This window comes from Ursus americanus, chromosome 6 (genome assembly GCF_024610735.1).
Source record: "Ursus americanus isolate L20-20 chromosome 6, mUrsAme1.1.p, whole genome shotgun sequence".
In the NCBI taxonomy this organism is placed as follows: domain Eukaryota; kingdom Metazoa; phylum Chordata; class Mammalia; order Carnivora; family Ursidae; genus Ursus; species Ursus americanus.
In genome coordinates, this window is record NC_142132.1 from 41,092,917 (window position 1) to 41,116,492 (window position 23,576).

At 51.9% G+C, this 23,576-nt stretch overlaps 1 protein-coding gene across 7 annotated transcripts; it reads left to right on the top strand.

Moving 5' to 3' along the window:
- The first annotated feature begins 1,938 nt into the window (after nt 1-1,938).
- Nucleotides 1,939-23,366, top strand: LOC123782942 (synaptotagmin-15-like). 7 transcript variants are annotated; one of them, XM_045783450.2, is made up of 8 exons: nt 1,939-2,021; nt 2,948-3,140; nt 3,659-3,801; nt 4,961-5,256; nt 6,741-6,980; nt 7,603-7,723; nt 8,737-8,916; nt 9,747-11,104. In XM_045783450.2, the coding sequence occupies exons 1-8, from the start codon at nt 2,015-2,017 to the stop codon at nt 9,887-9,889; spliced, it is 1,323 nt and encodes a 440-aa protein (XP_045639406.2). In that variant the 5' UTR covers nt 1,939-2,014; the 3' UTR covers nt 9,890-11,104. The 7 variants fall into 7 exon arrangements, 5 of the variants coding, with proteins under 5 accessions (XP_045639406.2, XP_045639407.2, XP_087719089.1 ...); XM_045783451.2 differs by having other exon boundaries at nt 6,810-6,980; XM_087862963.1 differs by lacking the exon at nt 1,939-2,021 and having other exon boundaries at nt 3,033-3,140; nt 3,567-3,801.
- Nucleotides 23,367-23,576: the final 210 nt, after the last annotated feature.

Sequence of the window (23,576 nt, forward strand, 5' to 3'; positions counted from 1 at the left end):
CGCTCAGTGGGGAGTCTGCTTAAGATTCTTTCTCTCCCTCTGCCCCTCCCCCTGCTCGTGCTCTCTCTCTAAAAATAAATAAATAATAAAAATCAATAAAGAAAATGACAAGGATTCAGAGAGATTAAAAAATGCTGCTGCTGGCTTTGAAGATGAAGAAAGCAGCCACTTACAGGCAGCCTCTAGAAGCTGGGGAAAGATGGGAAATGGCTTTTCCCCCAGCCTCCAGAAGGAAGGCAGCCCTGCAGACCCATTTCAGTCTTCTGACTTCTGACTGTAAGACACTACATTGTTTTTAATTAACAGGAAACTAATTGACATTCAACTCAGACCTGAGGGGAAAGATGAGGAGGCTTTGAGGGGGACCCAGACCCCTTTTTCTGAGATATCACCAGATCACCAGCCCCGCAGAAACAAAGGTCAGAGCCGAGGTTGTCCAGACACTCCAGCCAATATGGTGTGCGGGAGGGGAAGGGCCGGTAGAGGAGATGCTCTGCCTCCACCGGGCTCCTCGCAGGCTTCGGGGGTGGAGTGGAGAGAGAGGCCCTACTGGGTAGAGATGCAGAGACCCCCCCCTTCTCACCTGATGGCCGAAAGAAAGCCACACTTCCTCCCGTCCCTAAGAAATGAGGGGGACCTCAGTTCACCACCGATCCCGCCTCGGGTCAACCAGCGCTCGGGCAGGGCGGAGCTGCACCCTCACAGCCTGCTGGGCTCCCCGTCTTGTCTCCTCAGCCTCCTCCGAACCGTGATAGGCACAGGTGCCAGCCAGGAGCGGGGCCCAGGCTCGCTCTTTGGGCACGGCTTTCAAGACTGTAAAACAAGATCGACCCTCCCTCCCTGCACACCTATATTCCTTTCGGTCCCCAACTACAAGACGCCGCCTCGAGATCTCAGATGCTCCCACCAGACGCCCCCGCAGGGACGCTGCGCGCTGCCCCAATAGGGTGTGCCTCCTCCAAGGGGGCGCACGCCGGGTGGGCGCGGGCAGAGGACCTGGAGCGCCCTTCCTCCAGCCTCCCATCAAGGCTGCGTTCACGAGGACTGGCCCTGCCCCTGCGGCCTGATAATAACCACTACAATAATAGGGGCTGCGGGTGTCGAGGGGACGCAGGCAACGCCACCCTGAGCCACATAATCACCACAGTAGTGGCTGGCACGCGCTGTGCACCCCCAGCCCCTCACCTTCAGGCCAAGTGACCCTTCTAAGCCGTGTCCGTTACATACTTCCACCCAGAGGGAGTACTATTACGAACCCAACCGAGGACAGAGAGCCCAGAGTGCTGAAGGAAATTGTCGCAAGTGGCACAGCCGGCTTATGGGGAGCCGGCGTCGGAACCCAGGCGGGCCGGCTGCAGACCCCGGACTCTCCAACGCCTCATTATTTTGTGTGCTGCGACTGCGGACGAGAGACCTTGAGCGCCGCACCGCGCGCTCCCGCGGTCAGCACCCCGGCGCGGGGACCCGGGACCCCGCGCGGAGAGTCCGCCCTGGGAGCCAGGCAGGCCCCCAGAGCATGGGTTCGTGCTGGGCCCGGGGCTGCACGCAGCCGCAGCCTGCGGGGGGCCGCGGAAGGGGGAGGAGCGCTCCTAGACCAGCAGGTGGCTTGCCGGGGCGGCCGGGCGCGAAGGTTCGGTGCCGAGTCCTCCATCACACGCGGCGGCGAAGGCCTTAGCCCTGGCCTCCCGGAGCCTGGCGCCCTCGCACCCCACCACTCCCGAGCTGCGGGAAGCCCTGGGCGCCCCGTGCCGCCCAGCCCGGAGCCCTGCAGTTTCCGGGCGCGCACCGGCGGCTCCCCTGTGCGGCGGCGAGCCGGGCCTGGCCGGGGCGGAGCTGCGGCGTCCGGGGGCTGGCTCCCTGCCCCCCGCCGCCTGTCACCAGGGCCCGGGCGCAACGAGGGCCCGCCCCCGCGCCCGCCCGACGGCCCCCGCCGGGCCTTAAAAGCCTGCCCAGCAGCGGCTAGAGGCGCGGAGACCTGTACGCCCCAGTCCCGACAGCCGGCCCGAGCAGTCCCATGGCGGGTAAGTGTCCCGCGCCCCACCCTCCGGGCCCCTCGGCCACCCGTGGTCGCACTTAGCCTCGCCCTCCTGCCCCGCTGGGACGCAGTCCGCACTCCGAGTGTGGCTCCCAGCGCAGGGCGGGGGTGAAGTTGAGAGTGAGACCCTGTTCTCCCAGACGGTTGCGGGTCAGGAAGGGTGGTGGTCTCTCCTTCTCACCAGTCCCCTCGGTCCAGACCCCAGAGCCCCAGAAGCCCCTTGTCCTCAAGTGACCCGAAGGAGGCACCTTCTTCGCCCTCGGAGGGCAGCCGGCCCCTGGAAACGAGCGTCTCAGAGCTCTCAGAGGGCCCTGAACAGGAGTGGATCCAGCCAGGTCCCCTCCAATGACGGGGTGCAGGCAGCAAAGGGTCCTTGTGTCTCTGTTTCTCACACCAACTGCCCCTTTCCTTATCCACACTCCCTTCCATCATCTTCAACTGATTCCCCTAAGTGGGCTCATCTTGATGGAGGATTGAGGAGGGGATTGGGTTTTAGAGAAAGTTACAGAATTCAGACATGAGTCCAGCCTCTCAGCAGGTTCTGGGACCCAAAAGGATAGGGCTCGGAAAGCAAGCCCGGGCATCGTCCCTTCCTGGGCTTTCCTCAAGTACGTGATACCCACACTTGGGATTACCCTCAGCCTGAACAGGAACCCAAGGTAGATAAAGGTTCTGGTAAGAACAGATTTAATGTCGACTCAGGAGCACAAGAAAATGGTTCATTTCAGCCAGAATCTCAAGTCCAGGGCCAGCTGCTCTCCAAAGGAACAGGAAGCCTGCTTCTGTGTCACTCCCCGGGGGTCCAACCCAAGGGGTGGGGTTGCTGCCCAAACTCTGCCCCCCAGCAGCCCAGTGGTGTGAGGGGGAGAGGCTTTCCCCCGGCATCACAATCCTGGTGGTCTCTGCCCCCAGAGCAGGTGGCCCTGGTAATTGGGGGTCTCACGGGGGGGCTGCTGTTGCTACTGCTGCTGATATGCGTGAGCTGCTGGCTCTGGAAGAAGCTTCGTGCCACGTTCACCTATGAGGAGCTGCCGGGGAGCACCGCTGCCTCCAGCATACAGGGGGGCAAGCTCCGCCCACCACAAGCCAGGACCCAGACAAGCAGGTGAGGCAGGATGTGGGGCCTCGCAAGCTCCTGGCCTTGCTTGGGGCCCTCCCTGTGGTGTTTCCCTTGAAGTAGGGTGGGAAAGGAAGGTCTGTTTATGGAGCGCCTCCTCGATGCCATCGCCATGCTACAAAGAAAGCCCAGAATCATCACTACAGGCTATGGGACAAGCCCTATGAGGCTCATTTTCTAGATAAGGAAATAGACCCAGAAGACCTAAGTGACCAGTCCAGGGAGCAGAACTAGTATGCCAGAACAGGCATTAGAGTCCAGGCAGAGTGACTCCAGAAGCAGTGCTCCTTCTGCAAGTCTGCACTGGCTGCCGACAGGCAGAGGTGTTGGCTTGGGCAGGGTGGGGCGCTGATGTGGGTCCAGAAAATGGTGCTCTTGCCTCCTCTTGGCTCCTGCTGACTTTCCTTCCTCCAGCCTCTGGCACTCAACCCCTACGGGCTGAGCGCGCTGAGGCCACACCGTTCTCTTGCCACCAACATGTATGTCATCTGCCCGCCTCGGGACAGGCCACCAGCTGTGCCATTCGTGGTGCCCCCTTCCCTCCAAGACCGAGACCGGGTATCCCTACACAGCGGAGAGCGGGCCCAGGCCCCACGGGATCCCTGCCTCGGCCCGGAGCTCCTGCCCCACCCCTCCAGCAGCAGCTTTGGTGAGTACTCCTGCCAGAGCCTGCCTGCGGGCAAGGTCTGTTCTGGCCAGGGCAGACCTATTTGCTTTCGTGGGCCTGGCTCTGGAAAACAGCCTGGACCAGCAGTCCTCCAGTGATGCCCCCCATTACCAGGTCCGCTTGTTCTTGGGACAGAGACCACCAGGACTGATGCCTGGGGAAAGCCCACACCATTGGCCTCCTGGGGGCAGAACTGGGACGTAACCCCACCCCCTGGGTTGAACGCCAGGAGTGAAACAGAAGCAGGGGTGCTGCTGGCTGGGCTCTGCTGGGCCTCAGCAGTAAAGCCATTTCCCTTGGGATCCTACTGCTCTGGGCAGAGTCTTCTGGTTTCCCCTGGAAAGAGTTGCCCAGCAACCACTCTTTCCAGGTACTCGGGTCTCCCGAATGCCTGCTACACCCCCGGCTTGTGCCAGACATGGCCTCAGGTGCCATTGTGGAGTTAGACCTCACCATGCCTCTGTGGGGGAAGAGATCCTCACCCCATTTTGTACATTCATAAACAGAGGCTCAGAAGGTTAACAGTGCCCTGCTCAAGGTCACAGAGGCAATAAGCCACAGATCTGGGATTGGAACCCAGAACGCTCAGTGGGTTCTGTTCCAGGCTGATAGGTTGGCTGATCCAGAGGGCAGAATGGTAGCAGCCGGGCGCACAGCTTTCTGCCCACCCCTTTGCTCTGAAGACCTCCCAAGTTATCTTCCAAGGAATCACCCAGTGATCAGCTAGTCCCTTCTAATTTGAAGAGAAAGAAAAGAGGCAAAATTTTAATACGGAGACATTCTCTGGACGCCATGGACAGGAGCCAGGCCAGGTGCTGGGCATTGTGTCCACCCCAGGCAGGCCCTGACCAAGGGCAGGGGTTAAATGAATACTGGGCACTCTGCTGGGGGCCTCAGCGGGGAGCAGGCCTGGATATGCCATGCCTTAGTGCTGGCAGGCTTCCTGGAGGAGTTGCACTAGAGAGAGGGCCTGTGTTCAGTCTGGAGAAGGGCATGGGGCGGACGGGGCCAGTGAACTGCCTACTGGAGGCTCAGCCAAGACGAGATGGGCTGGGGGCAGGGGTGGTGAAGCCCAGAGCTTGCTGTCCCCCACGTGCCTGCCTTCCTCTGGCCTGGCAGACCACCCGCCCCTGTGTTGTAGGAAATACGGGTGTGGTGGGGACCGTCAACCCGGAGCTATACAAGTTCCTGGAGGACAAGAGTGAGACTGACTTCCCCGACGGCTGCCTGGGGCGGCTGTGGTTCTCAGTGGAATACCAGCGGGAAGCCGAGCGGCTGCTGGTGGGCCTGCTCAAGGCACGGAGGCTGCAAGCCCCGTCGGAGACCTGCAGCCCCCTGGTGAAGCTCCACCTGCTGCCGGACGAGCGGCGCTTCCTCCAGTCCAAGCCCAGACGCAAGACCTCCAACCCGCAGTTCGATGAGCACTTCATCTTCCAGGTACGACCTCTGGGCCGGACAGGGTCTGGCCTCCAGGGCAGGAGCAGACGTCGTGCAGGTGAGCCCCAGCCTCCTGAGACAGCCAGGGCCCCGCAGCCCCCGAGCCCCTGGTGCCGCCAGCTCTGCTTTACCCTGCCTGCCAGCTCAGGGCCTGCAAGTGCCCAGAGGCTGATGGTGGGGGAGGGGCGAGACAAGGGCAGTGAGGGGTAGAGGCCTGGGCTTCCTCCGTCAGGGCTGCCTGAAGGAGGGAAACAGAAGACACATTCTTGGAGCACCTACTGAATGCCAGGCTCTGGCCCACGGGGCTCTGGAGAAGCAGTCCAAAGCTCTGGAGCACTAGGGGGTGTCTGGCAAGGTTATTCCCGGGAAGGCAGATGGTGAGACCCCCACGCCCCTTGGCGTGCGGGCAGGAACTCACCTAGCCTGTCGGAGGCCAGCGCAGGCCCCAGGAGCCGTCGTGCAGCAGGTGGTGACTTGGCTGCCCCGTGGGCCAGGCTGGCTCAGGGTCTGGAGGTGCAGAGGCTGTCAGGGCACTGAGCCAAGCCCACAGGGGCCTGGGAGCCTGAGCAGGTGACTGGGGGCCCTTACGGGAAACCAGCCATCAAGAGCTGCCTTGAGGCCTTGCACAAACATTTTCAAGAGCCGGCCAGCAGGCTGGCCGCAAGGTAAGGAGAGGCTGCTCTGCGTCCGGGAAGAGTGTGATTGCTGAGGCCAGAGCCCTAATTCTTGCCTTCTTCTGGGCCCTGAGCTGGAGCCGAAAAGAGAGCTAGCACGGGGCCCAGCTCCCGGCCCCTCTGCTGAGGGTCAAGGCTGCGGGAATTCACGGGTGACCTTGCTCTTCCCAGGACATGAAGATCTAAGGCGCGTAGCCGCTCTGCGCAGCGTGGCCGCAGGTCGTGCTCACAGACTTATTTCTGTTTACTTGTCACTTCCCTGCCCTGTCCCCACCCCAACTTGATCCTGACCTCTCTGTGCTTTAAGGGGGAAGGGGAAGGAGACGAGGAAGAGAAAAAAAATCTATGTTAACTGACCATCTGCCAAAGGTCTGACACTGTGATTGGGGTTTTACAACTCAGAGAGTAAGAACCATTATCCCCTTTTATAGGGGAGGAGACTGAGTCTCAGAGAGAGATCTGGGGTGCCCAACCAGATGGCAGAGATGGGCAGGTTCCCTGGGCTCCGGTGCGGACGTCTCACACTTTTCTGTGCAGGCAAATCACTTGGACGTCCTGTTAAATGGTGGATTTCCTTCATGGGCCTGAAGTGGGGCCCAATGTCCTGTATCTCTAATAAGGTCCAGGGGAGCGGTAGACGCTGCTGGTCCTCGGACCACACTCTGCAGGGCAAGGCTCTGGCACACGCTCCCACTGGTCCTGGCCCCCGGGGGCTGGCCCCGCCGCTGGCACGGTCCCCTGAGGATGCCTGGGTTTGGGGGGTGCAGGTGCCTGGCGGAGCCACCTCTCACCAAAAGCTCCTGTGTCCAGAACAGCGTGCCACACCCACCCATCACGACTCCACGCCCGGGCCCCAGCCCAGACCCTCATCTCTCCCAGGTGTCCAGCAAGAGCGTCACTCAAAGGGTACTCAGGTTCTCCGTGTACCACGTGGACAGGCAGAGGAAGCATCAGCTCCTGGGCCAGGTGTTCTTTCCCCTGAGAAATGAGACCCTGGCAGGTGACTGCCCTCACGTCATCTGGAGAGACCTGGAGGCCGAGAGCGGGGAGGTAAAGGTCAAGATCACCAGGCATATATGGCTGTGTGTCAGACTACCGTGGGCAGCCAGCAGTATGGCCCAGCGCCTGCCGGCCAGCTTTAGCCCAAACAAGTGTGACTCGGGCTCATGGGCCAGGGCTGGAGCTGCATGGGACCGGGGGGCAGGGTAGAGCTGCTCCTGGGCAAGGAAAGGCCTCCTGAGGTTTCTTTTGCCCTGGAGACCAGATTACCTGGAACAACTTGAAAATCCACATTGAAATTCCCATGCAAATCAGACACCTGTGAAAGGTGACACCCCAAATGGACCAGCCAAGGAAAATATTTACCCTCTCTTCTCCTGACCCCCGGGAGGACCCAGGCAGCTTGGAATAGGCTTTGGAATCCCCTAGACCTAGGTTTGAACCCTCGGCTCTGACCCTTACAACTGTGTGATCTTCAGCAAGCCCCTTCAGCTCTCCAGACCTCAGTTTCCCCATCCGTAAAATGCCAGGGGACTGAAAGGAGAAATCATGGGTGTGTCACCCAGTACCAGCGCTGACTGCTGGGAGGAGGGAGGAAGGCTCTGTCGGGAAGGTACCATGGTTCCTCCAGTGCCTGCTGAGTGACAAGGGTGCTTTCCCCGGGCCTCTCCAGCCTCCCTCCGAGTTTGGAGACCTGCAGTTCTGTCTCAGCTACAATGACTGCCTGTGTCGCCTGACCGTGGTCGTGCTGCGAGCCAAGGGCCTCCGGCTGCAGGAGGACATGAGTTTCGTCAGTAAGTTTTCCTTCTCAGGGCAGGCCCTGTCCTGTGAGCCTGGGGCCAGGGGCTGGAGTCTGACCCCTCCCTCTGGCCCTCCAGTTTCTACCTGCATGGGGCCCACCCCAGAGTGCTCACTCCCCTCTGTGGACAGTGGTGATGTGGGAAGCCACTTCCTTACACTGAACCCAAGACTGTATCCCCTCGGCTTCCACCCAGACCCCTAACTCCCCTGAGACCAAGCCCGCCCCTCCCTTTCCCCAAGGCAGTGTCCTGGCTCCTTGAACGGTGCTGTCCTTCCGCCTCCACCTCTGTCCTTCCATGAAGGATTTCAGTTCCTCTAGGGCCAGACCCCTTGCCCCCCCGCCCCCAGGGAGGGCTCCCTGTACACAAGGCAGGACGCTCAGCTGGAAGAAGAGGCATTCCAGGCTGGCAGGGAGCGCGGTGCCCTGCTTCCTCCGGCTTCCCAGAACCCAGCAGCTGGAGGAGCGGAGGCCCTGCTCTGGCTCACCGAAACGTCCTGCCCTTATGTGCCCCCTTCCCGAAGCAAGGTGGTAGCTATCTGCCACCTGCATGTCTCCACACCCTGTAAGCAAGTTGTCATTCAACCTTCCACTGTGGATCCAAGACCCACATGAGCCCCACCCCCAGAAAGCTTGGCCCTCTGAAGGAGAAGGTGTTTGAGGGGCTCCAGGGAGCCCGGGCACTCAGCAGGCAGGGCCCCCTCTCCACCAACGAGAGGGATGGGCATGCGTGCAGTGCCAGGCTCTGGGAAACAAGGGCCCGCCAAGCCGTGGGTAAACTCAGGAGGCCCAGAGGAAGGAAAAGGAAGGGAGCCAAGCGTTTCCTTGGGCGGAAGCCCATACGCTAATCAACCCTGTTTCCTCTTGTAATGCCCTCTGGCTGCAGCAACTGGGAGTCGTGGGGTCCCAGCGCCCGGGGTGGGCGTGTGTGCTCTCAGCCAGCCCTGCACAGGCCAGAGGCTGGGCCCTGCCTGGCCCTCCCAGCCCACGGTCCACACTGCCCCTTAGGTGTGTTTGTCAAAGTGTCTCTGATGAACCACAACAAGTTTGTCAAGTGCAAGAAGACTTCGGCTGTGCTGGGCTCCGCCAACCCCGTGTACAGCGAGACTTTCAGCTTCAAGGCCGACCCCGCGGAGCTGGACACGGCCAGCCTCAGCCTGACAGTGCTGCAGAGCGCCGGAGGGGAGAGTAAGGCCGCTGCCCCTTCCCCAGGCTGGCAGGGAAATGGGCAACGGAGGAGCGTTCAGGCTGTAAGGACCGCAGAGAGAGGCTTCTGTTCTCTGCCTGGGGAAACTAGAACTCAGAGAGGCCGAGATACCTGCCCAAGGACACAGGGCTGGCTAGCAGGAGAGCTGGGATTCACGCCCAGCTTTGTTCCGGTTTGACTGCCGTGGCACCGTACGGAGAGGTTAAAGGGTGGCCTCTGCTACCCACTCCGGGAGCACAGCACTGCAGAGTCTGGGGGCACCAGCCAAATGACCTGGTGCTGTGGGGGGCTGTGGGCCCTACCTCGCTTCATACCTTCTAAATAAAAGTGTAGGGTCCTGGGTGAGGTTCCACTCTCAGCATCTGGGGGAGCAGAGCCATCAGGCCAGCTGGCCTCATGGACCAGAGCTTCAGGCCTTTCTCCACCACGGCACTTGGTGGGAGAACACTGCTGAAAATTCCCTCTGAACATCCTGTGGGCTGATGGAAGAGGCTTCTTTCTGGAGGGGCCCCTTTCTCCCTCAGCTCTTTGATGTGAGGCTGGCTTAAGACGTCTCACCAGGAAGGTGAGCAGCAGAGGGGGTGACCCCAAAGAGCTGGCTCTCCACCTGGGCTCCCTTCTCCCACTTCCTCCAATTCCAGAGCAAAGCCAGGATCCCTTTGGGGGCTGCCAGCTCGTGCTTAAAGAGGGAGGGGGCTTGCTACGTCCTTTGAGAGGAGGAGTAAGAGACAGAAAGAGATCTCTGGGGGTGTTGCCAGGTGAGGTGGTTTCCGTGCTCCAGAGAATGATGACGTTTTCCCCTCCCCCACAGCCAGCCACCAGCTGGGCCGCGTGGTGGTGGGCCCCTACATGTACACCCGAGGCAGACAGCTGGAGCACTGGGACGAGATGCTCAGCAAGCCCAAGGAGCTGGTGAAGCGCTGGCACGCGCTCTGCCCCACGCCTGAGCCCTGACTCGCCTCGGACCTCCGCTTGGCCTCCAGAGCCCGCTGTCCGCTCGGCAGCCGCAGGCCTGGACACTCCGGCCAGCATGTCACTGGGCCGCCAAGCCAGGCTGCGCCAGGGCCCCGTGCTGCTGATGCGCGGCGGAGAGGAGGGGGCGACAGAGCCCCAGCCAGGTTAGCAGCGTGGCTGGCTGCCACTCCCCAGCCGCAGAGACCCTCCGGACTCAGCCCATCCTCCTCTACCCGTGGGGCTGCCTGGGCTGCAAATCCCAGCTCCTGGTCGGCGCAGCCCCTGTCTGGACCGGAATGTCAGGCATTCAGAAGGATTGTATTCAGGGATAGCACGGCAGCTGTGCTGAACGAGACCCGGCTCCCCGATCCCAGGAAGCTGACGGCAGGTTGGTGCTTCCTGCCTTCCACCTGGCAGAGAAAACAAACTGCTCTGGGGGAATCACGGGGGGCCGGGGGGCCCAAAGCACTGATTTCCGCTGGTCGGCAGTAAACAGCACAGTCTGAAAGTCGGGTTGGGGTTGGGCACGTTGGTATGGGACCGCCCCGGGACGCCCGGGCAGCGTAGCGTGCCCTCAGCTCGGGAGACAAAGCTCTCGGGGATCAGACTCACTGGCATCAGGACCCGGGAAAGGACACTGGGAGCAGCTGCCCAGGTACCAAGTGGTGGATGGGTTCTTGGCATCGGCTCCCTGTGCCAGGTGAGGAGCCCCTCACCTGTGTTGGGTCCCTCCCAGGGCTATGTCACATCCTGCCCGTGGCGTGTCCTCCCCAGGACCCAAGCCTCACAGCCCTGGTCTTACAGGTGTTCTACTGGTTTCTGTGGCCTCCCTGGTTGACAGCGTTCATCTCGCGGGACTCACTTTGGGCAGGAAATGGCAAGAACACAGCCCACAGGGCCGAGAGCTTTTCCCGTAAACCTAGTGATTTCGTTAGAATGACTGTGTTGTGGCAGGTGTCCGTGTAAAGTTCACTAAGTTGGCAGTTCCCACAAATCATGGTCATCACCTCCCTGTGACATTGTACTCGGGGTAATGAGCAGCCATTGTGCTTGTCACCGTTACTTCCCGGGCAGCTTGTATTTTTACCCAAATGCTTTTGAACTTGCAGGGTCCATGCCTTGTGATTGTACACCTGCAACCAACTTCAAACCAGTGTCTTTTTCTTACTTAGTGAAGCGACTTCAGCAAAAGAAAGTAGTGATCGTTATACTCGGTCTGCGCCTCTGACTTCACTTCCGTTCTCTGTCGATGCACAAAGACAAGCTTTACCTGGCAGTGGTCCGTACAGACAGAAGATCTTGTGTTTGCTTTTTCTCACTTATTTCACACACACATTCCAACAAAGCCCCCGCTCCAGTCATTTCTCATGGCATCACAGCACACACATTCTCTGTGTGTTTGTCTAGCAGGCTACTCAACTGGAACTGTTTCCAACCACCCCCACGTTTCAAGGTGACATCCATGCCTCTCAGTGGCCTTTCCAGGGCCACTTGGAAAAGTTGGTAAGTATCCCCTTTGCAGGACAGAGTGAACTGGTGTGTCTGACTCACAGCTGAAAAATCTCAATGGCAGGAGACCGGCAGGCTCTCTGCTCCGATGAAGGGGAAGAAGGTGTTGCTATATTGGGCTGGAATGTCTACAGACATGGTCAGGGCAAAAAATACACCAGTACTTCCAATGGGCCAGAGAGAGCTGGCCTAAGTTATCTCAATCCTGTCCACCAGGTGATCCCTGCCTTTCCACTTTGCAAGCCCTTTGCATTTCCACAAAGCATTTTAGAATCAGCTTGTCCACTTCCCCACCAAAAAAATGCTAGAGTTTGATGGGATTTTCATTGAGTATATAGACCAGTTTGGGAGCCATTTTATTTCTCTACAATATTGACTCTTCAATCCATTAACATGGTATAGCCCTCCATTTCCTTTGGTCAGTCGCTCCTTACCTCCAGTTTTTAATGGTACTGATATCACTCATTTCAATTCCACATATATTTTACACCTAGCAAGACATTACTATTACTATGTTCAGCCACTATTCATTTATATTCACCCACAGAGTTGTTCTTTCTTTTGCTTTTCATTCTTTCCTGCATTTCTGGGATTCTACCTGAGATCATGTTCCTCCTACTTGAAGAACTCTTTTTAGTATTTCTTTTAGCGCAGATCTGCTCACAGCAAATTTTCTTAGTTTTTGAATAGAAATGTCTATTTCAAATTCATTTTTAAAGGATTTTTTTGTGGAAACAGAATCCTAAGCTGACATTTTCTTTTCTGTCAACAGTTTTAAAATGGTGTTCATTGTCTTCTCACTTCGATCATTTCTGTTGACAAGTGAGTTATCAATGCTATTGTTTCTCCTTGGAAAGTAATGCGTCTCCCTCTCCTTCCCACTCTTAGCTGCTTTTAATATTTTCTCTTTATCTTTGTCTATCAGCCGTTTGAGTATGGCATACCTCCAGGCAATTTTCCTTTTATTTTACCACCTTGGGAATAATAAAGCTTCATCAGTTTTGGAAAATTCATAGCCCATATTTCTTCAGATATGATTTCTGCCCCCTTCTTCCCCTCCTCTTCTTCTGAGACTCCAATTACACACCCATTAGATCTTCCCACCAGCTCCCGCAGGACTCCTATGCACTGTGCTGCATTTCCCACTCTCCTTACCTCTGTGCTTCAGCTTACAGTTTTTATACTGCCCTCTTACATTTTACTAAATCTTCCTCTGCTAAGTCTGATTCTAGTTAATCTATATGCTGAGTCCTTAATTTCAATGACTGCATTTTTCGGTTCTAAATTTCCATTTGATGCTTTGTGATCAATTCCAGTTCTCTGACGAAAGTCTCTGTTTTGTCAATCACACCAATATCTGTGTCATCAGTGGGTCAGTTTTATTGCGTATGTTTACCCCTTGGTCCTGTTACTCGGAATGTTTGACTATATATTGTCCAAAGCTGACCATTATGATCAATTAGAGTAGCTCCAGGAGAAAGTATTCCTCCAGAGAGGGTCTCACTATATCGTCTGATTGACAGAATGGGGAGAGGTCACCTTAAGCCAGTCTAGTAATGAACTAACCGTAGTCTGGGTTGCAGGGGTTTTTTTGTTTTTTGTTTTTTTTCAAAGAGAGGGCACAAGCGGGGGGTGGATGCAGAGGGAGAGGGAGAGAGAAATCTGAAGTAGGCTCCACTCTCAGCGTGGAGCCCGACATGGGGCTCGAGCCCACACCCTGAGATCATGACCTGAGCTGAAATCGAGAGTGGGACACTTCACCAAATGAGCCACCCTGGTGCCCCTGGGTTGCAGTTTTTGTAAGGCTCTCTAACCACCTCTGGGTTTCCCCCATTTTTAGGGTGTAGTCTTCCATGGATGCCATTTGGATCACCAAATGAAGCTCTGGTGCGTTTACTAGGCTCTTCTTTCTTGGTGGGTTCTGAGCTCCAATTTTTATCTCCTTAGTGTCATGCTTTTGTCAAAGAAAAAAGAAAAGAAGGAAAAGGAAAGCCAAGCCCTGCCATCTTTCATAGGCTTTCTGCATAAATTAATTCACAGCTTCATAAATCAGCAAATGCCTCAGAGGGAAAAGCCCCTCAGTGTCAGAATTACTCTTCTATCTCCTTTCTGTTCAACATCTTGCCTCTTCAGTCCCAGCTGCTTTGGCAACCCCAATCTCCAGGTTCTTGTCTCTCCAACTCTAGACACTGTGCTGCTGCCCTTACTGTCTCGTAGCCACGGCCCTCTGCCCAAAAGGTCAGCCCCTTAATGAGAATCAATGCATGTCCTGAAGGAAGAAGTGGTTCACAGAATGTCAGCTCATCTCCTTGTGTTTTCCTTCTTCTGAGATCATCTTGTCGATTTGGCAACTCTCCAGTAACTTAAAAAGAGGTTTTCTGTATTTTACTCGGGTTTTCTACTCGGTTATCGGTATGAACATCACTCTACCCCACAGAGAAAAGTAACATTTTTCTCAGAATTCCCCAAAAAAAAAGAATTCTCGGCAAAGACTAATTTTATACAGGGAATTTGATTACACAGTTCGTGGGAAGGCTGGTGACGCCAAAAGGAGAAACTTTGCTTCCATCAGTTAGCCGTTTTTATAGTAATGGCGCATAACAAGCACATCTCGATGGTTTATACGTGGAATTTGATTACATTATTCGTGGGAAGGCTGGTGATGCCAAAGAGAGAAAAGTTGCTCATGTCATCTGTTTTTGCAATAATCGTGCATAACAATCACAATATCTCAGTGTTGTACTAAAACGAGCATTTATTTCTCATCCATCTACGGCCAGCTGCGAGTGAGCCCATCTGGCTTAGGCAAGTTCCTTTCAAGCAGTGGGTCTGGCTGGGTTCAGGGCCTCCCCCAGGCCCACCATACGTTTGTTCACTCGGAGCACAAGCTGAAAGGGCAGCAGCTTCCCAGGGGTGGGGGGCAGGGGAAAGTTCTTTCCGCGGAGAAGGTAGAAGAAGGGCAAGCACAGCTCTGTGTTCTGGCGTTTACTTAATATCTCATTGGCTGAGCCATGTTGGGTGGCCAAGTTCAAAATCAAGGGGCAGGGAGGCAAACTACGCCTTTTTATAAGAGGAACTGCAAGCTACATGGCAGTGGACGTAGCTGCAGGGAGGGGTGGAGAGTGGGGGTCGTGATTCAGTGCGCTTTACTGATGCGCTCTGGAAATGGGGGCCTCCAGGGCCCGGTGCGTGGCTGTGCAGGTGCTCTCCATGATGGCGAGACCGCAGGCCTGGGCATCAGCAGCCAGGCCTCAAAGCCGCTGCTGTCCACTGCTACCCTCTAGTGGTGAGTGACCGGAACTTGCACAGCCGTTTGCCAATTCCGTTTTTTCTGATTTTTCATTGCAGAATTCTTTGCTCAGGTTGCTGCGAGAGCCTGGAGCATGCTGCTGGCCTAAGCGTCAGAGCCAAAGGCAGAAAAGGATGATTTTTACCTTCTTTCTGCTGTTGAGTCTCATCCAATTATCTCGCATTTGGCAAACTCAACCTGGAACTCTGTTCATAGGAGTGTCTGGGAAATAGAATTTTCAGACAATGTAATAAAGACCTTTAAATGGGAGGGGGATGCTGCTGTGGTCCGTCCCACACCCCAGGGCAAACCGGGGTCGGGGAACCTTAGGTAAGAGATCGGCAGAGCAAGGAGGCTCTCGAGGTGCCCACATGAGTACTCCAGCTCCTAACTGTACTGGTCAAGGAGGACCTCTCCTGCCCCTTAGGCGGCTTCCTGGTCGGGCCTCCTCCCTGCCCCTGCTGGGTTGAGCAGAAACCTCTGTTAGCAAGTTTGGGGAGGTGTGGAAGCACGAGGTAGGAGAGATAGGAAAACAGTGCTCTGTGCCCATCTCCGGTTGCAGCCTACAAAGGGTGCGAGCCGGGGTGAGGGTGGGAGTGAAAGGGGAGCTTAAATTTTCAATGAAGTTGAAAGTCCAGACTACATGAGATTGGACATTTTAAGTGCTGAACACAGCCTGCTTTTGTAAGTAGAAGTTACAGGAAAATTTTGTTACCTAAGAATGATCAAAAGAGTCCTGGGCCTTGCCCTAGATTTTATCCAAAGGGCAGGGAGAAGCTACCTGCTGAGCAGGTCTGAATGGGTCACTGGGGAAAAAAAAAAGGATGAAGTAGTTTGCTGATTATATTCCATAAGCCGGGCTCTTTCAACATAATGGATATATTTCTTAATCGGATTTAGTATGCCATTATGAAGACAGATCGTAATATCTGCCTCTTGTTTTTTTCCTATTGTAAGTATGGAATCATTTGCTCAGGTCACTCCTCCCCTCCCCACTTAAAGCTTTATTTTGAGTGGAATGTTTCTCAAAGTGCGACGACTGTCAAGATGGGGAGCAAGGAAGTAGCCCTTGGGGACTATCGTAGGGCTGTATACCTCAGCTTGCTAAACCCGCACAGCAGGCCGGGAGGAGCTCCCCCACATTCGGAAAGGATGGAAGTGAGCATCAGGGCCGGGGTGCCATTTCTGGGGCTCCAGAGCCGGGAGGTGGTGGAGCTGGAATTTCAGTCAGATTCCGGATGTCCAAAATGGTATCACTGCCACATATTGCCAGAGACCTCGAAGCAGCCCTAGGCAACGCAAAGTGCTGTCACACTCCCACAGCGGGCTGTGTTAAAGGCCTTCGAGGGCCTAGTCGACAGGCCGTTTCTGTTTGTGCACCGTTAACGGCCTACGGGGCTGCCCATCTCTCCACCCTCCCTCCCTCCCTCTCCCTTCCTCCCTCTCCCTTCCTCCTCCCTCCTTCCTTCCTACTTTTTCCCCTACCCGCCCCCCCCCCCGCGCCGCTTGTGTAAATTATGTTATCTCCACAGATGATAAAGTGTAATCCTGCAAATGACCAGATTTGATTCTTGTCTTCCCTTTGTTTTTGATAATATGCTTTTATTGGCTTGCTGATTGACCTGATAAGACAAACTTCCAGAAGGCGGATGATGCAAGCTAGGCCGTGGGGGCACTGGCGCGGACGGGAGGGAGGGCTGAAGTTCTGGTGTCCATGTCAGGAGGGTCATGGGAACATGACTGACAGGCCAGACCGGGACACAGAGTGACCGAGGGGTCGTGAGTCCGGGGCGTGTGGCAGGGGCGGAGCGCCATCCGGCGTCCTCACACTCGCCACTGATGTGCGGCTACTGAACCACCAAGAAAAGCGCCGACCTCCCGCAATGTGTCTCCAGCGCCCTCTACTGTTCACCCGCGTACTCGCCGCAGAGCCCGTATTAAGAATGCATTTGGATTTCTAGGAAATTAGTAACTGGTAAACCAGCCTCTCCAGAATCTTCCCTTGTGCCGCCTCCCAAACACCCCTCTCCCTCCCCACCAAAATAACCACTAACCTGGCTTTTGTGGAAATCCCTTCTTTGCTTTTACTACCTAACCATGCAGCCTTAAATGTCATAGGGTTTTGTTGTTGTTGTCACAAAGTTCATATAGGGAATTGGAAAGGAAGCACTCTTTGTATTTGGCTTCCTTGACTCCACATGATGTGCTGAGATTCATTATACATTGGGGGGGATATTAAACCAGAAGTAGAGTTGCTGGATCATAGGGTTTGCATATCTCCCAATTTAGTAGATAAAGCCAAATAGTTCTCCAAAGTCCATGTACCAAATTCACATTCTCACCAGCAGTGCGTGAGTTCCCATTGCTCTACATCCTTGGCTACACTTGGTTATCATCCGTCTTTTTATTTGAGTCACTCTTCTTAGTATGGAGAGGTGTCCCTTGTGGATTTACTTCATACTCCCCTGATGGCAAAGGAGGCTGAACCTGTTTTATGTGTTACTTGGTCATTTGGAGTCTCCTCCTTTGTGAAGGGCTTGTTCCTGGATCTTACCTGCTTTTCCATCCGGTTGTGGTTTTCTCATTGATTTGTAGGAATTCATTCTGATTAGATGTATTACAACTGTTGTCTCCCACTCTGTTTTTTTATTACCAATATATATGCAGTTAATTTCCTCCCATTTTTATGGCTTTCTTTTCATAAACAGAAGTTTTTCATTTTAATGTAATCAAATGAAGCAATTTTTTTGTGTCCTCTTTTTAAGAAGTCCTTCTGTAGGAGCGGGACAATACGGACTCCATCTTTGGCCCTCCGTCTTGTTCATGTCCAGACAATGACCTCTCTGGGGGCTACACGTTCCAAGCCCTTTGGAGGTTAATGTATGCCCTGACCGGAATGTGGGAAGGCTTGTTCTTGTCTTCCCTAAAGTTGTTTAGATAACTAATAGAGATAACATAGTTTCTAAACACCCCACCTCCCATTCTGGCACACAGCTGGGGCCACAAGGTCTGGTAGGTGTTAAACCCTTTGACCTCACCAAAGTGCTCTCTGCACATCCCCTCACTCTATAAAATTTGTGGACTTAGGTCTGGACTTTGGGGAGAATAACTATGCCACTCTGGATTGTCACCTGCCCAATCCCACGTCAGTAAGTTACCCTGAATAAAACTGTGTAAACTGTATGGAGTGGCCTGTTTCATTTTCTGGTCTCAAAGTGCCTTCTCAGTTTGGAGGATACTTTACTGTTCCTCCTCCATCTTCTCACACTTTCCATACCTCGAGATCATGAAGATATTCTTCCATACTATTTTTAAGAAGCTTTATTATTTTGCCTTTCACATTTAGATATCTAGAATCTACTTGAAATAGACACTTGTATAAGTTGTAACATTGGATTCAAGTTTCTTTTTTTTCCATTGGATATTGAATTATCCAAGCACTGTCTATTGAAAAAATTATCCTTTTCCCCATTAGTCTGCTGCGGCACCGAGGAAATAAATCAAGCATCCATATACGTTTGGGTCTGTTCCTGGGCTCCTTCTGCTACATTAGTGAATTTGCCTATTTTTATACTAATACCATCACGTCTCAAGTACTCATTTGTAATTTCAACATCTGCTTGGGTAAGTCCTCAGTCTGGTTCTTCTTCAAGAACGTCTTGGCTATTTGGGCACATGGCATTTCCATGTAAATTTTAGAATCAGCTTGCTAAGTCCCTCCCATCTCCCAAAAAGAAGTCTGTTGTGATTCTGGCTGGAATTGCCTTGAGTCTACAAGTCAATTCAGGGGGACCTGTCTTTAAAATACCGAGTCCTCTCATCCCTGAAAACACCATACACTTCTATTTATTTAGCCCCTCTCTAATTTCTCTACTCAGTGCGCTATAGTGGCATGCGAAGAGGCTTTGTGTATCTTCGTTACCTTTTTCCCTGTACATTCATTTTCTTATACCATCATGAATGGATTTGTTTTTACATCGTTTATCTTCTAATTCCTGCTGGTATCCGTAAAGTGGGTCTTCCTACATTGACCTTGTGCCCAGCAATCACGCCGCACTCACTAATGCTAATCATTTATCTCTAGATTCTTCTGAGTTTTCAATATGTACCATCATAGTTTTATATCTTGGCTCCAAACCTTATATTTTAATTTCAATTTTTTGCTTTATTAATCTGGCTAGGAACATCAGGAAAGTATTGGATGTCAGTGAGGCCACTGGATATCCTTGTCTGATTTCTGTTCCCAGAAACATTGCTTCATTAAGTAAAATGTTTCCTGCAGTTGTAAGCTCCTTAGGATGAACATTGTTGAAATTTGTTGATCTCCCTCCATTGATTTAATGTATGTCTTTACAAGAATGACATATGTTACATACTGTTTCCTAGAGTGATTTTTCACTTAATATACTGTAAACACCAAATCTGTGGTTTTTTCATTGTTTTGCTTTTTTTGTTTTAGCTTTAAAATTTTTTCTGCCTATTCTTTTTTTAACAGCTTTATGAAGATAATTCACAAACCATACAATTCACCCATGCAGAGTGTACAACTCAACGGTTTTTAGAATAGTCACATTCCTTTTTATTCTTCTCAATTAATTTGTAAATCAGTTTATCAACTTGTATATGCCATCCATCAGGGACTTTCGTTAATATTGAATCAACTCTGATCTGGGATCTTTTCAAGCAGCAAGCGCACAGTACAATGTTCCATTGATTCTTTTCTCTTTATATTTCCCTCAGGGTTTTCAAATCATTTCCTTGGACTACATAAAGCCATTCATGTTTTTGGTTTTACCTGTAAGCATGATTATTTTTATTATATTTAGAACCATATATTATTGGTGTGTGGTTATATATTACTACATTTAAATTTTGTAAGTTTATGTTATGTGTAATTAATTTACGTTCTATGTACTACCAATGTATTTTTGGTTGGTTTCCTAAGATTATTTTTCTGTGTATACATTCCAGCCATTCAAAATAGTGACATTTTATTTAAGACTTTTTGCTACAACTACACATTCTTTTTTTCTTCTGAAATCATGTGGTCATCATTTCTAATGCTGTCAGGCACTTCAAAAATATTAATAATACGCCTATCTGGCTTTTATCTAGAACATACATGGGATCGGTAAAAAAAGACAACCCAATAAAATAAACGAGCAAATGACCTGAGCAGACGGGCCACGAGTGGAGCTGCATCGACAACAAATAAGGCCACGAAAAGTTGCTCAACACCATTCGTCATCAGAGAAACGCAAACTGAATCCGTGAGCTGTCGCTTCACACCCAGTAGAGTGGCTACGTGAAAATGACTGGTCCCTCCAAACAGTGGCGAAGCAGAACGGGGACCCTCAATCATGGCCTGTGCGTAAAGCTGCACAACTTCGGAGCGCTGCTCAGCAGTTTCAATGAAGGGAAATAGAGGACCTACCCCACAAGCCAGCAACCTCAGTCGCAGGTATTTATCGCCCCCCAGACCCCAAAATGAAACATGGGTCCACAACAAGACTTTGCAAAACAGATGTTCACTGGAAACAACCCAAATGACCTTCGATCGGAAAAGAGATAATGTAATATATTCATTCACTGGCTTATTACTCACCAATAAAAGGAACGAACTACCGAGTCACATAAAAATCTGGATGAATCTCAAAAACACTGTTGTGTGAAAAAAGCAAGTCACAAAGGAATATAAACCACACAATTTTATTTAGATGACGTTCCAGAGTAGATAAAACTAATCTATGGTGATAGAAATCAGAAAAGTGGTTGCCTGGCATGGGCGGGGATTGACTGGAAGTGGAAATGACGGAAATTTTTAGAGAGATGGAAACCTATCTGCCAAAATTCAGCAACCTGTGCATTTAAGATCCGTGCATTTTACTCTGCATAAATCTGAATTTAACTTCGGGAAAAACAATCTGATTGGCCCAGCTTGAGTCACGTATCTACTGCCTGTGAGTAATGGGTTTCTGCCAAGGAATCAAACCAAATATAGACACGCCCCAGAGAAGGGGTATGGTTGTGGGCTTGGCTCCCGGCCCCATGAAGTATCTGCATCTCCGAGGTGGCATTAGTTTCTGTGATCAAAACAGTATTACCTTTTTTGATATTTGGTAAGTAAACTTTTTAATATAGGGAATTTGTATTCTTCAGAAATTAGGGAAATTTTCCTGGTAATTCCATCAGATAAAAACAATCATAACGGAGAAAGTAAAACCAGGCCCCAGGTCCCCACCCAGGACAATCACTAGACCATTTGGGTCAGATTCTTCCACACGGTCTGATCACAATGATACATAACTTGAATTGCACTACACACATTATGTAAATAAGGACAAACCCTCAGCTTGTCTGCTGTCTGGTTATGCCGAGAATTTTCTGACCTGCTACCTTGTCCTTAGCAGAGCACGGAGTGAAGTCAATCAGAGAGAGAAGTCAGGACGAAGAGAAGAGGTGACGTCTGGAGGGAGTTGAGGGGTGGAAGAGACGTGGCGGGAGCTTGATCTCCCCTGACAAGAAACCGTGCAGATGCTGCGTAAGAAGGAGAAGCCCTCCAAAGAACTCGGCTCACGTTCTAGAAAGAGCAGCGTTGGGTGCGGGCTGCGCAGAAGGCACCGGTGGTCAGGACCACCCCAAGAGAGGACCACAGTGGGAGCTCGTTTGTCATGAAACCCCCGTCCTCTGTCTTGCTTTCCTCCCTGCTCCAATCCCTGCAGGAGCTGGCCCCGGGGGGACGGGGGAGGGACTGGGGAGAAGTTGTCTCACTGCCAGTTCCTGTCCTCCTCCAGCCCCAGGGAGCCGCATGGGAGCAAAGGGAGGAAGGCTGTACCTCCTTCTCCACTTGGAAGCAGACAGCTCACTCTGAGCAAACGTATTCCTTCAGTGGGCGGAGCTAACTTCCTGATAACGAGCCAGGTTTAAGACCCCAAAGACAGAATAACAATTAATTGGCAAACCTCCTCCCCTCTCACCTATTTCTCCCCCTATTGACCTTAAAACAGGGGCCAGGGTTAAACTGTCAGGAAAGACGAACACTTTATTCTAATCATTCTGATTTCTGAACCATACTGCACCATATAGAGACCCTCCAGGAGGGAAACTCATCATTTAAAATCAGACATAGGGATGGTACGTTTTCTGTTTCATTCTATATTGTTCTGAGAAACTAGAGATATTTTCTTCTAGGAAAGCCATGTAACAGCCTGTGGTCACATATTCAGGTAAACCTAAATTAATGGAACACTAGCTGTAAACAAGATGGGAGAACTGTCCCTCTCAGCTGAACTGTCAGATGAAGAATGAGATTTACCTGAAGTGTCTACCATGGGACTGCCAGACACAGGACTGCTGGATTGGCTGACATTCTTAGGCTACCCAATTGAGTTTTATAAAAATCTGTGGAGTAGGTTAAATATACTTACCTGTACATCTTGGGTAAGGAATACACCTGGGAGCTGTGGCAATTTGTTTAAATTAAATACATGATAATTTCCTCAGGACAGAAGGAAGTTATTTTCAGCCCAAAAAAGCGTTCTTGGAAATATGGGTTAACCTATGATACTATATATTAAAAACTGTGAAGAGATATTGGTGTGACCTGGTGTTCTTGGTCTCACTTGAAATGGCTTAGAGACTTCTTCGCAAAAGGGTATGAACAGCCGTCTATTTCGGGGGTCTGTGTTTTGGTTGATAAAAGGATTAGGTTGCATCTTGAGTACAAAGTGGGGAGGGCAAGTTTAAGAGAACAGTGCTCCTGGTGGGCTTACACTGATAGGGCAGATTTTATATCAGAATTCCAGATTTGCTTATATTTGAAAGAGCATGGCTTGGAAGACATCAGTTCTGGGTTTGACATGCATCACCCATCACATGAATTATCTGGGAGAGCCAACTATCTTGTTTCTCCAAGTACAACACGGGGACAACTCTTTTTCTACCCACCTTGGTGCAACCTCAGCAATCATTTGATTTAATCCCTTCCTTCCCCAGGAATTAACTCACCAAGTAAAGCACTTCTTCCTGCCTCCCCTCCCTCCATTTTTGGTCAAGGATCCTTCTCAGGATTTGCTGAGAACGACTGATCTCCTCCACAGAAGGAAGTACTTGTGTGTGTGCACTCTCTCACACACATTTTTACATATTATTTTTGGGAGAATCACAAAACTCCTGAGGTTCATTTTTAGAAAAGCCAAGTTAAAAAAAAAAAAAAAAGCCAAGTCAAAAAAAAAAAAAAAAGCAACCCTGAATTAGAGAAAACAATTGTAATGAACCAAAAGAATTTTTAAAAGCACATGTATGGTAAAACAAACGTTCATTTCGTCACGAATTTAGTGATTTTCAAGCAATATTATTAGCCTATTAACCCTTGGCATGCTCCAAACCTCGGGGTTAGGCACCCCTCCACACTTCCCCATCAGTGACTACCATTTGATAGGAGCTTCTTCTACAATCATAATGAGAGAACAAATCACTAAATGTTTGTTAGTAAGCAAATTCAGTAAGGCACTCAGATCCTAGAAATGAACTAACAACATGACTCTCTTCCATCTTTTATAAAACGAGTTGAAGCAGCATCTGTTTCCTGCATTTTCAATGCTTCTTTATAGAAAGACATGCTTGTCTTGAACTTGTCTAAACACAGGCTTGTACAAACTAACCCATTACCTCGTACATCTACAATCGAGGAAATCATTTCACGTTGGTGGTTTATTAAAGCAGGACGAGGGGCGCCTGGGTGGCACAGCGGTTAAGCGTCTGCCTTTGGCTCAGGGCGTGATCCCGGCGTTATGGGATCGAGTCCCACATCAGGCTCCTCTGCTGTGAGCCTGCTTCTTCCTCTCCCACTACCCCTGCTTGTGTTCCCTCTCTCGCTGGCTGTTTCTA

Coding starts and splice junctions, on each gene's coding strand:
- LOC123782942 (XM_045783449.2), top strand. CDS start 4,612: ATGGACAGGAGCCAGGCCAGGTGCTGGGCATTGTGTCCACCCCAGGCA. Junction 5,257..6,740: donor ATGAGCACTTCATCTTCCAG/GTACGACCTCTG, acceptor TCCTGTGTCCAG/AACAGCGTGCCACACCCACC. Junction 7,724..8,736: donor GGAGGACATGAGTTTCGTCA/GTAAGTTTTCCT, acceptor ACTGCCCCTTAG/GTGTGTTTGTCAAAGTGTCT.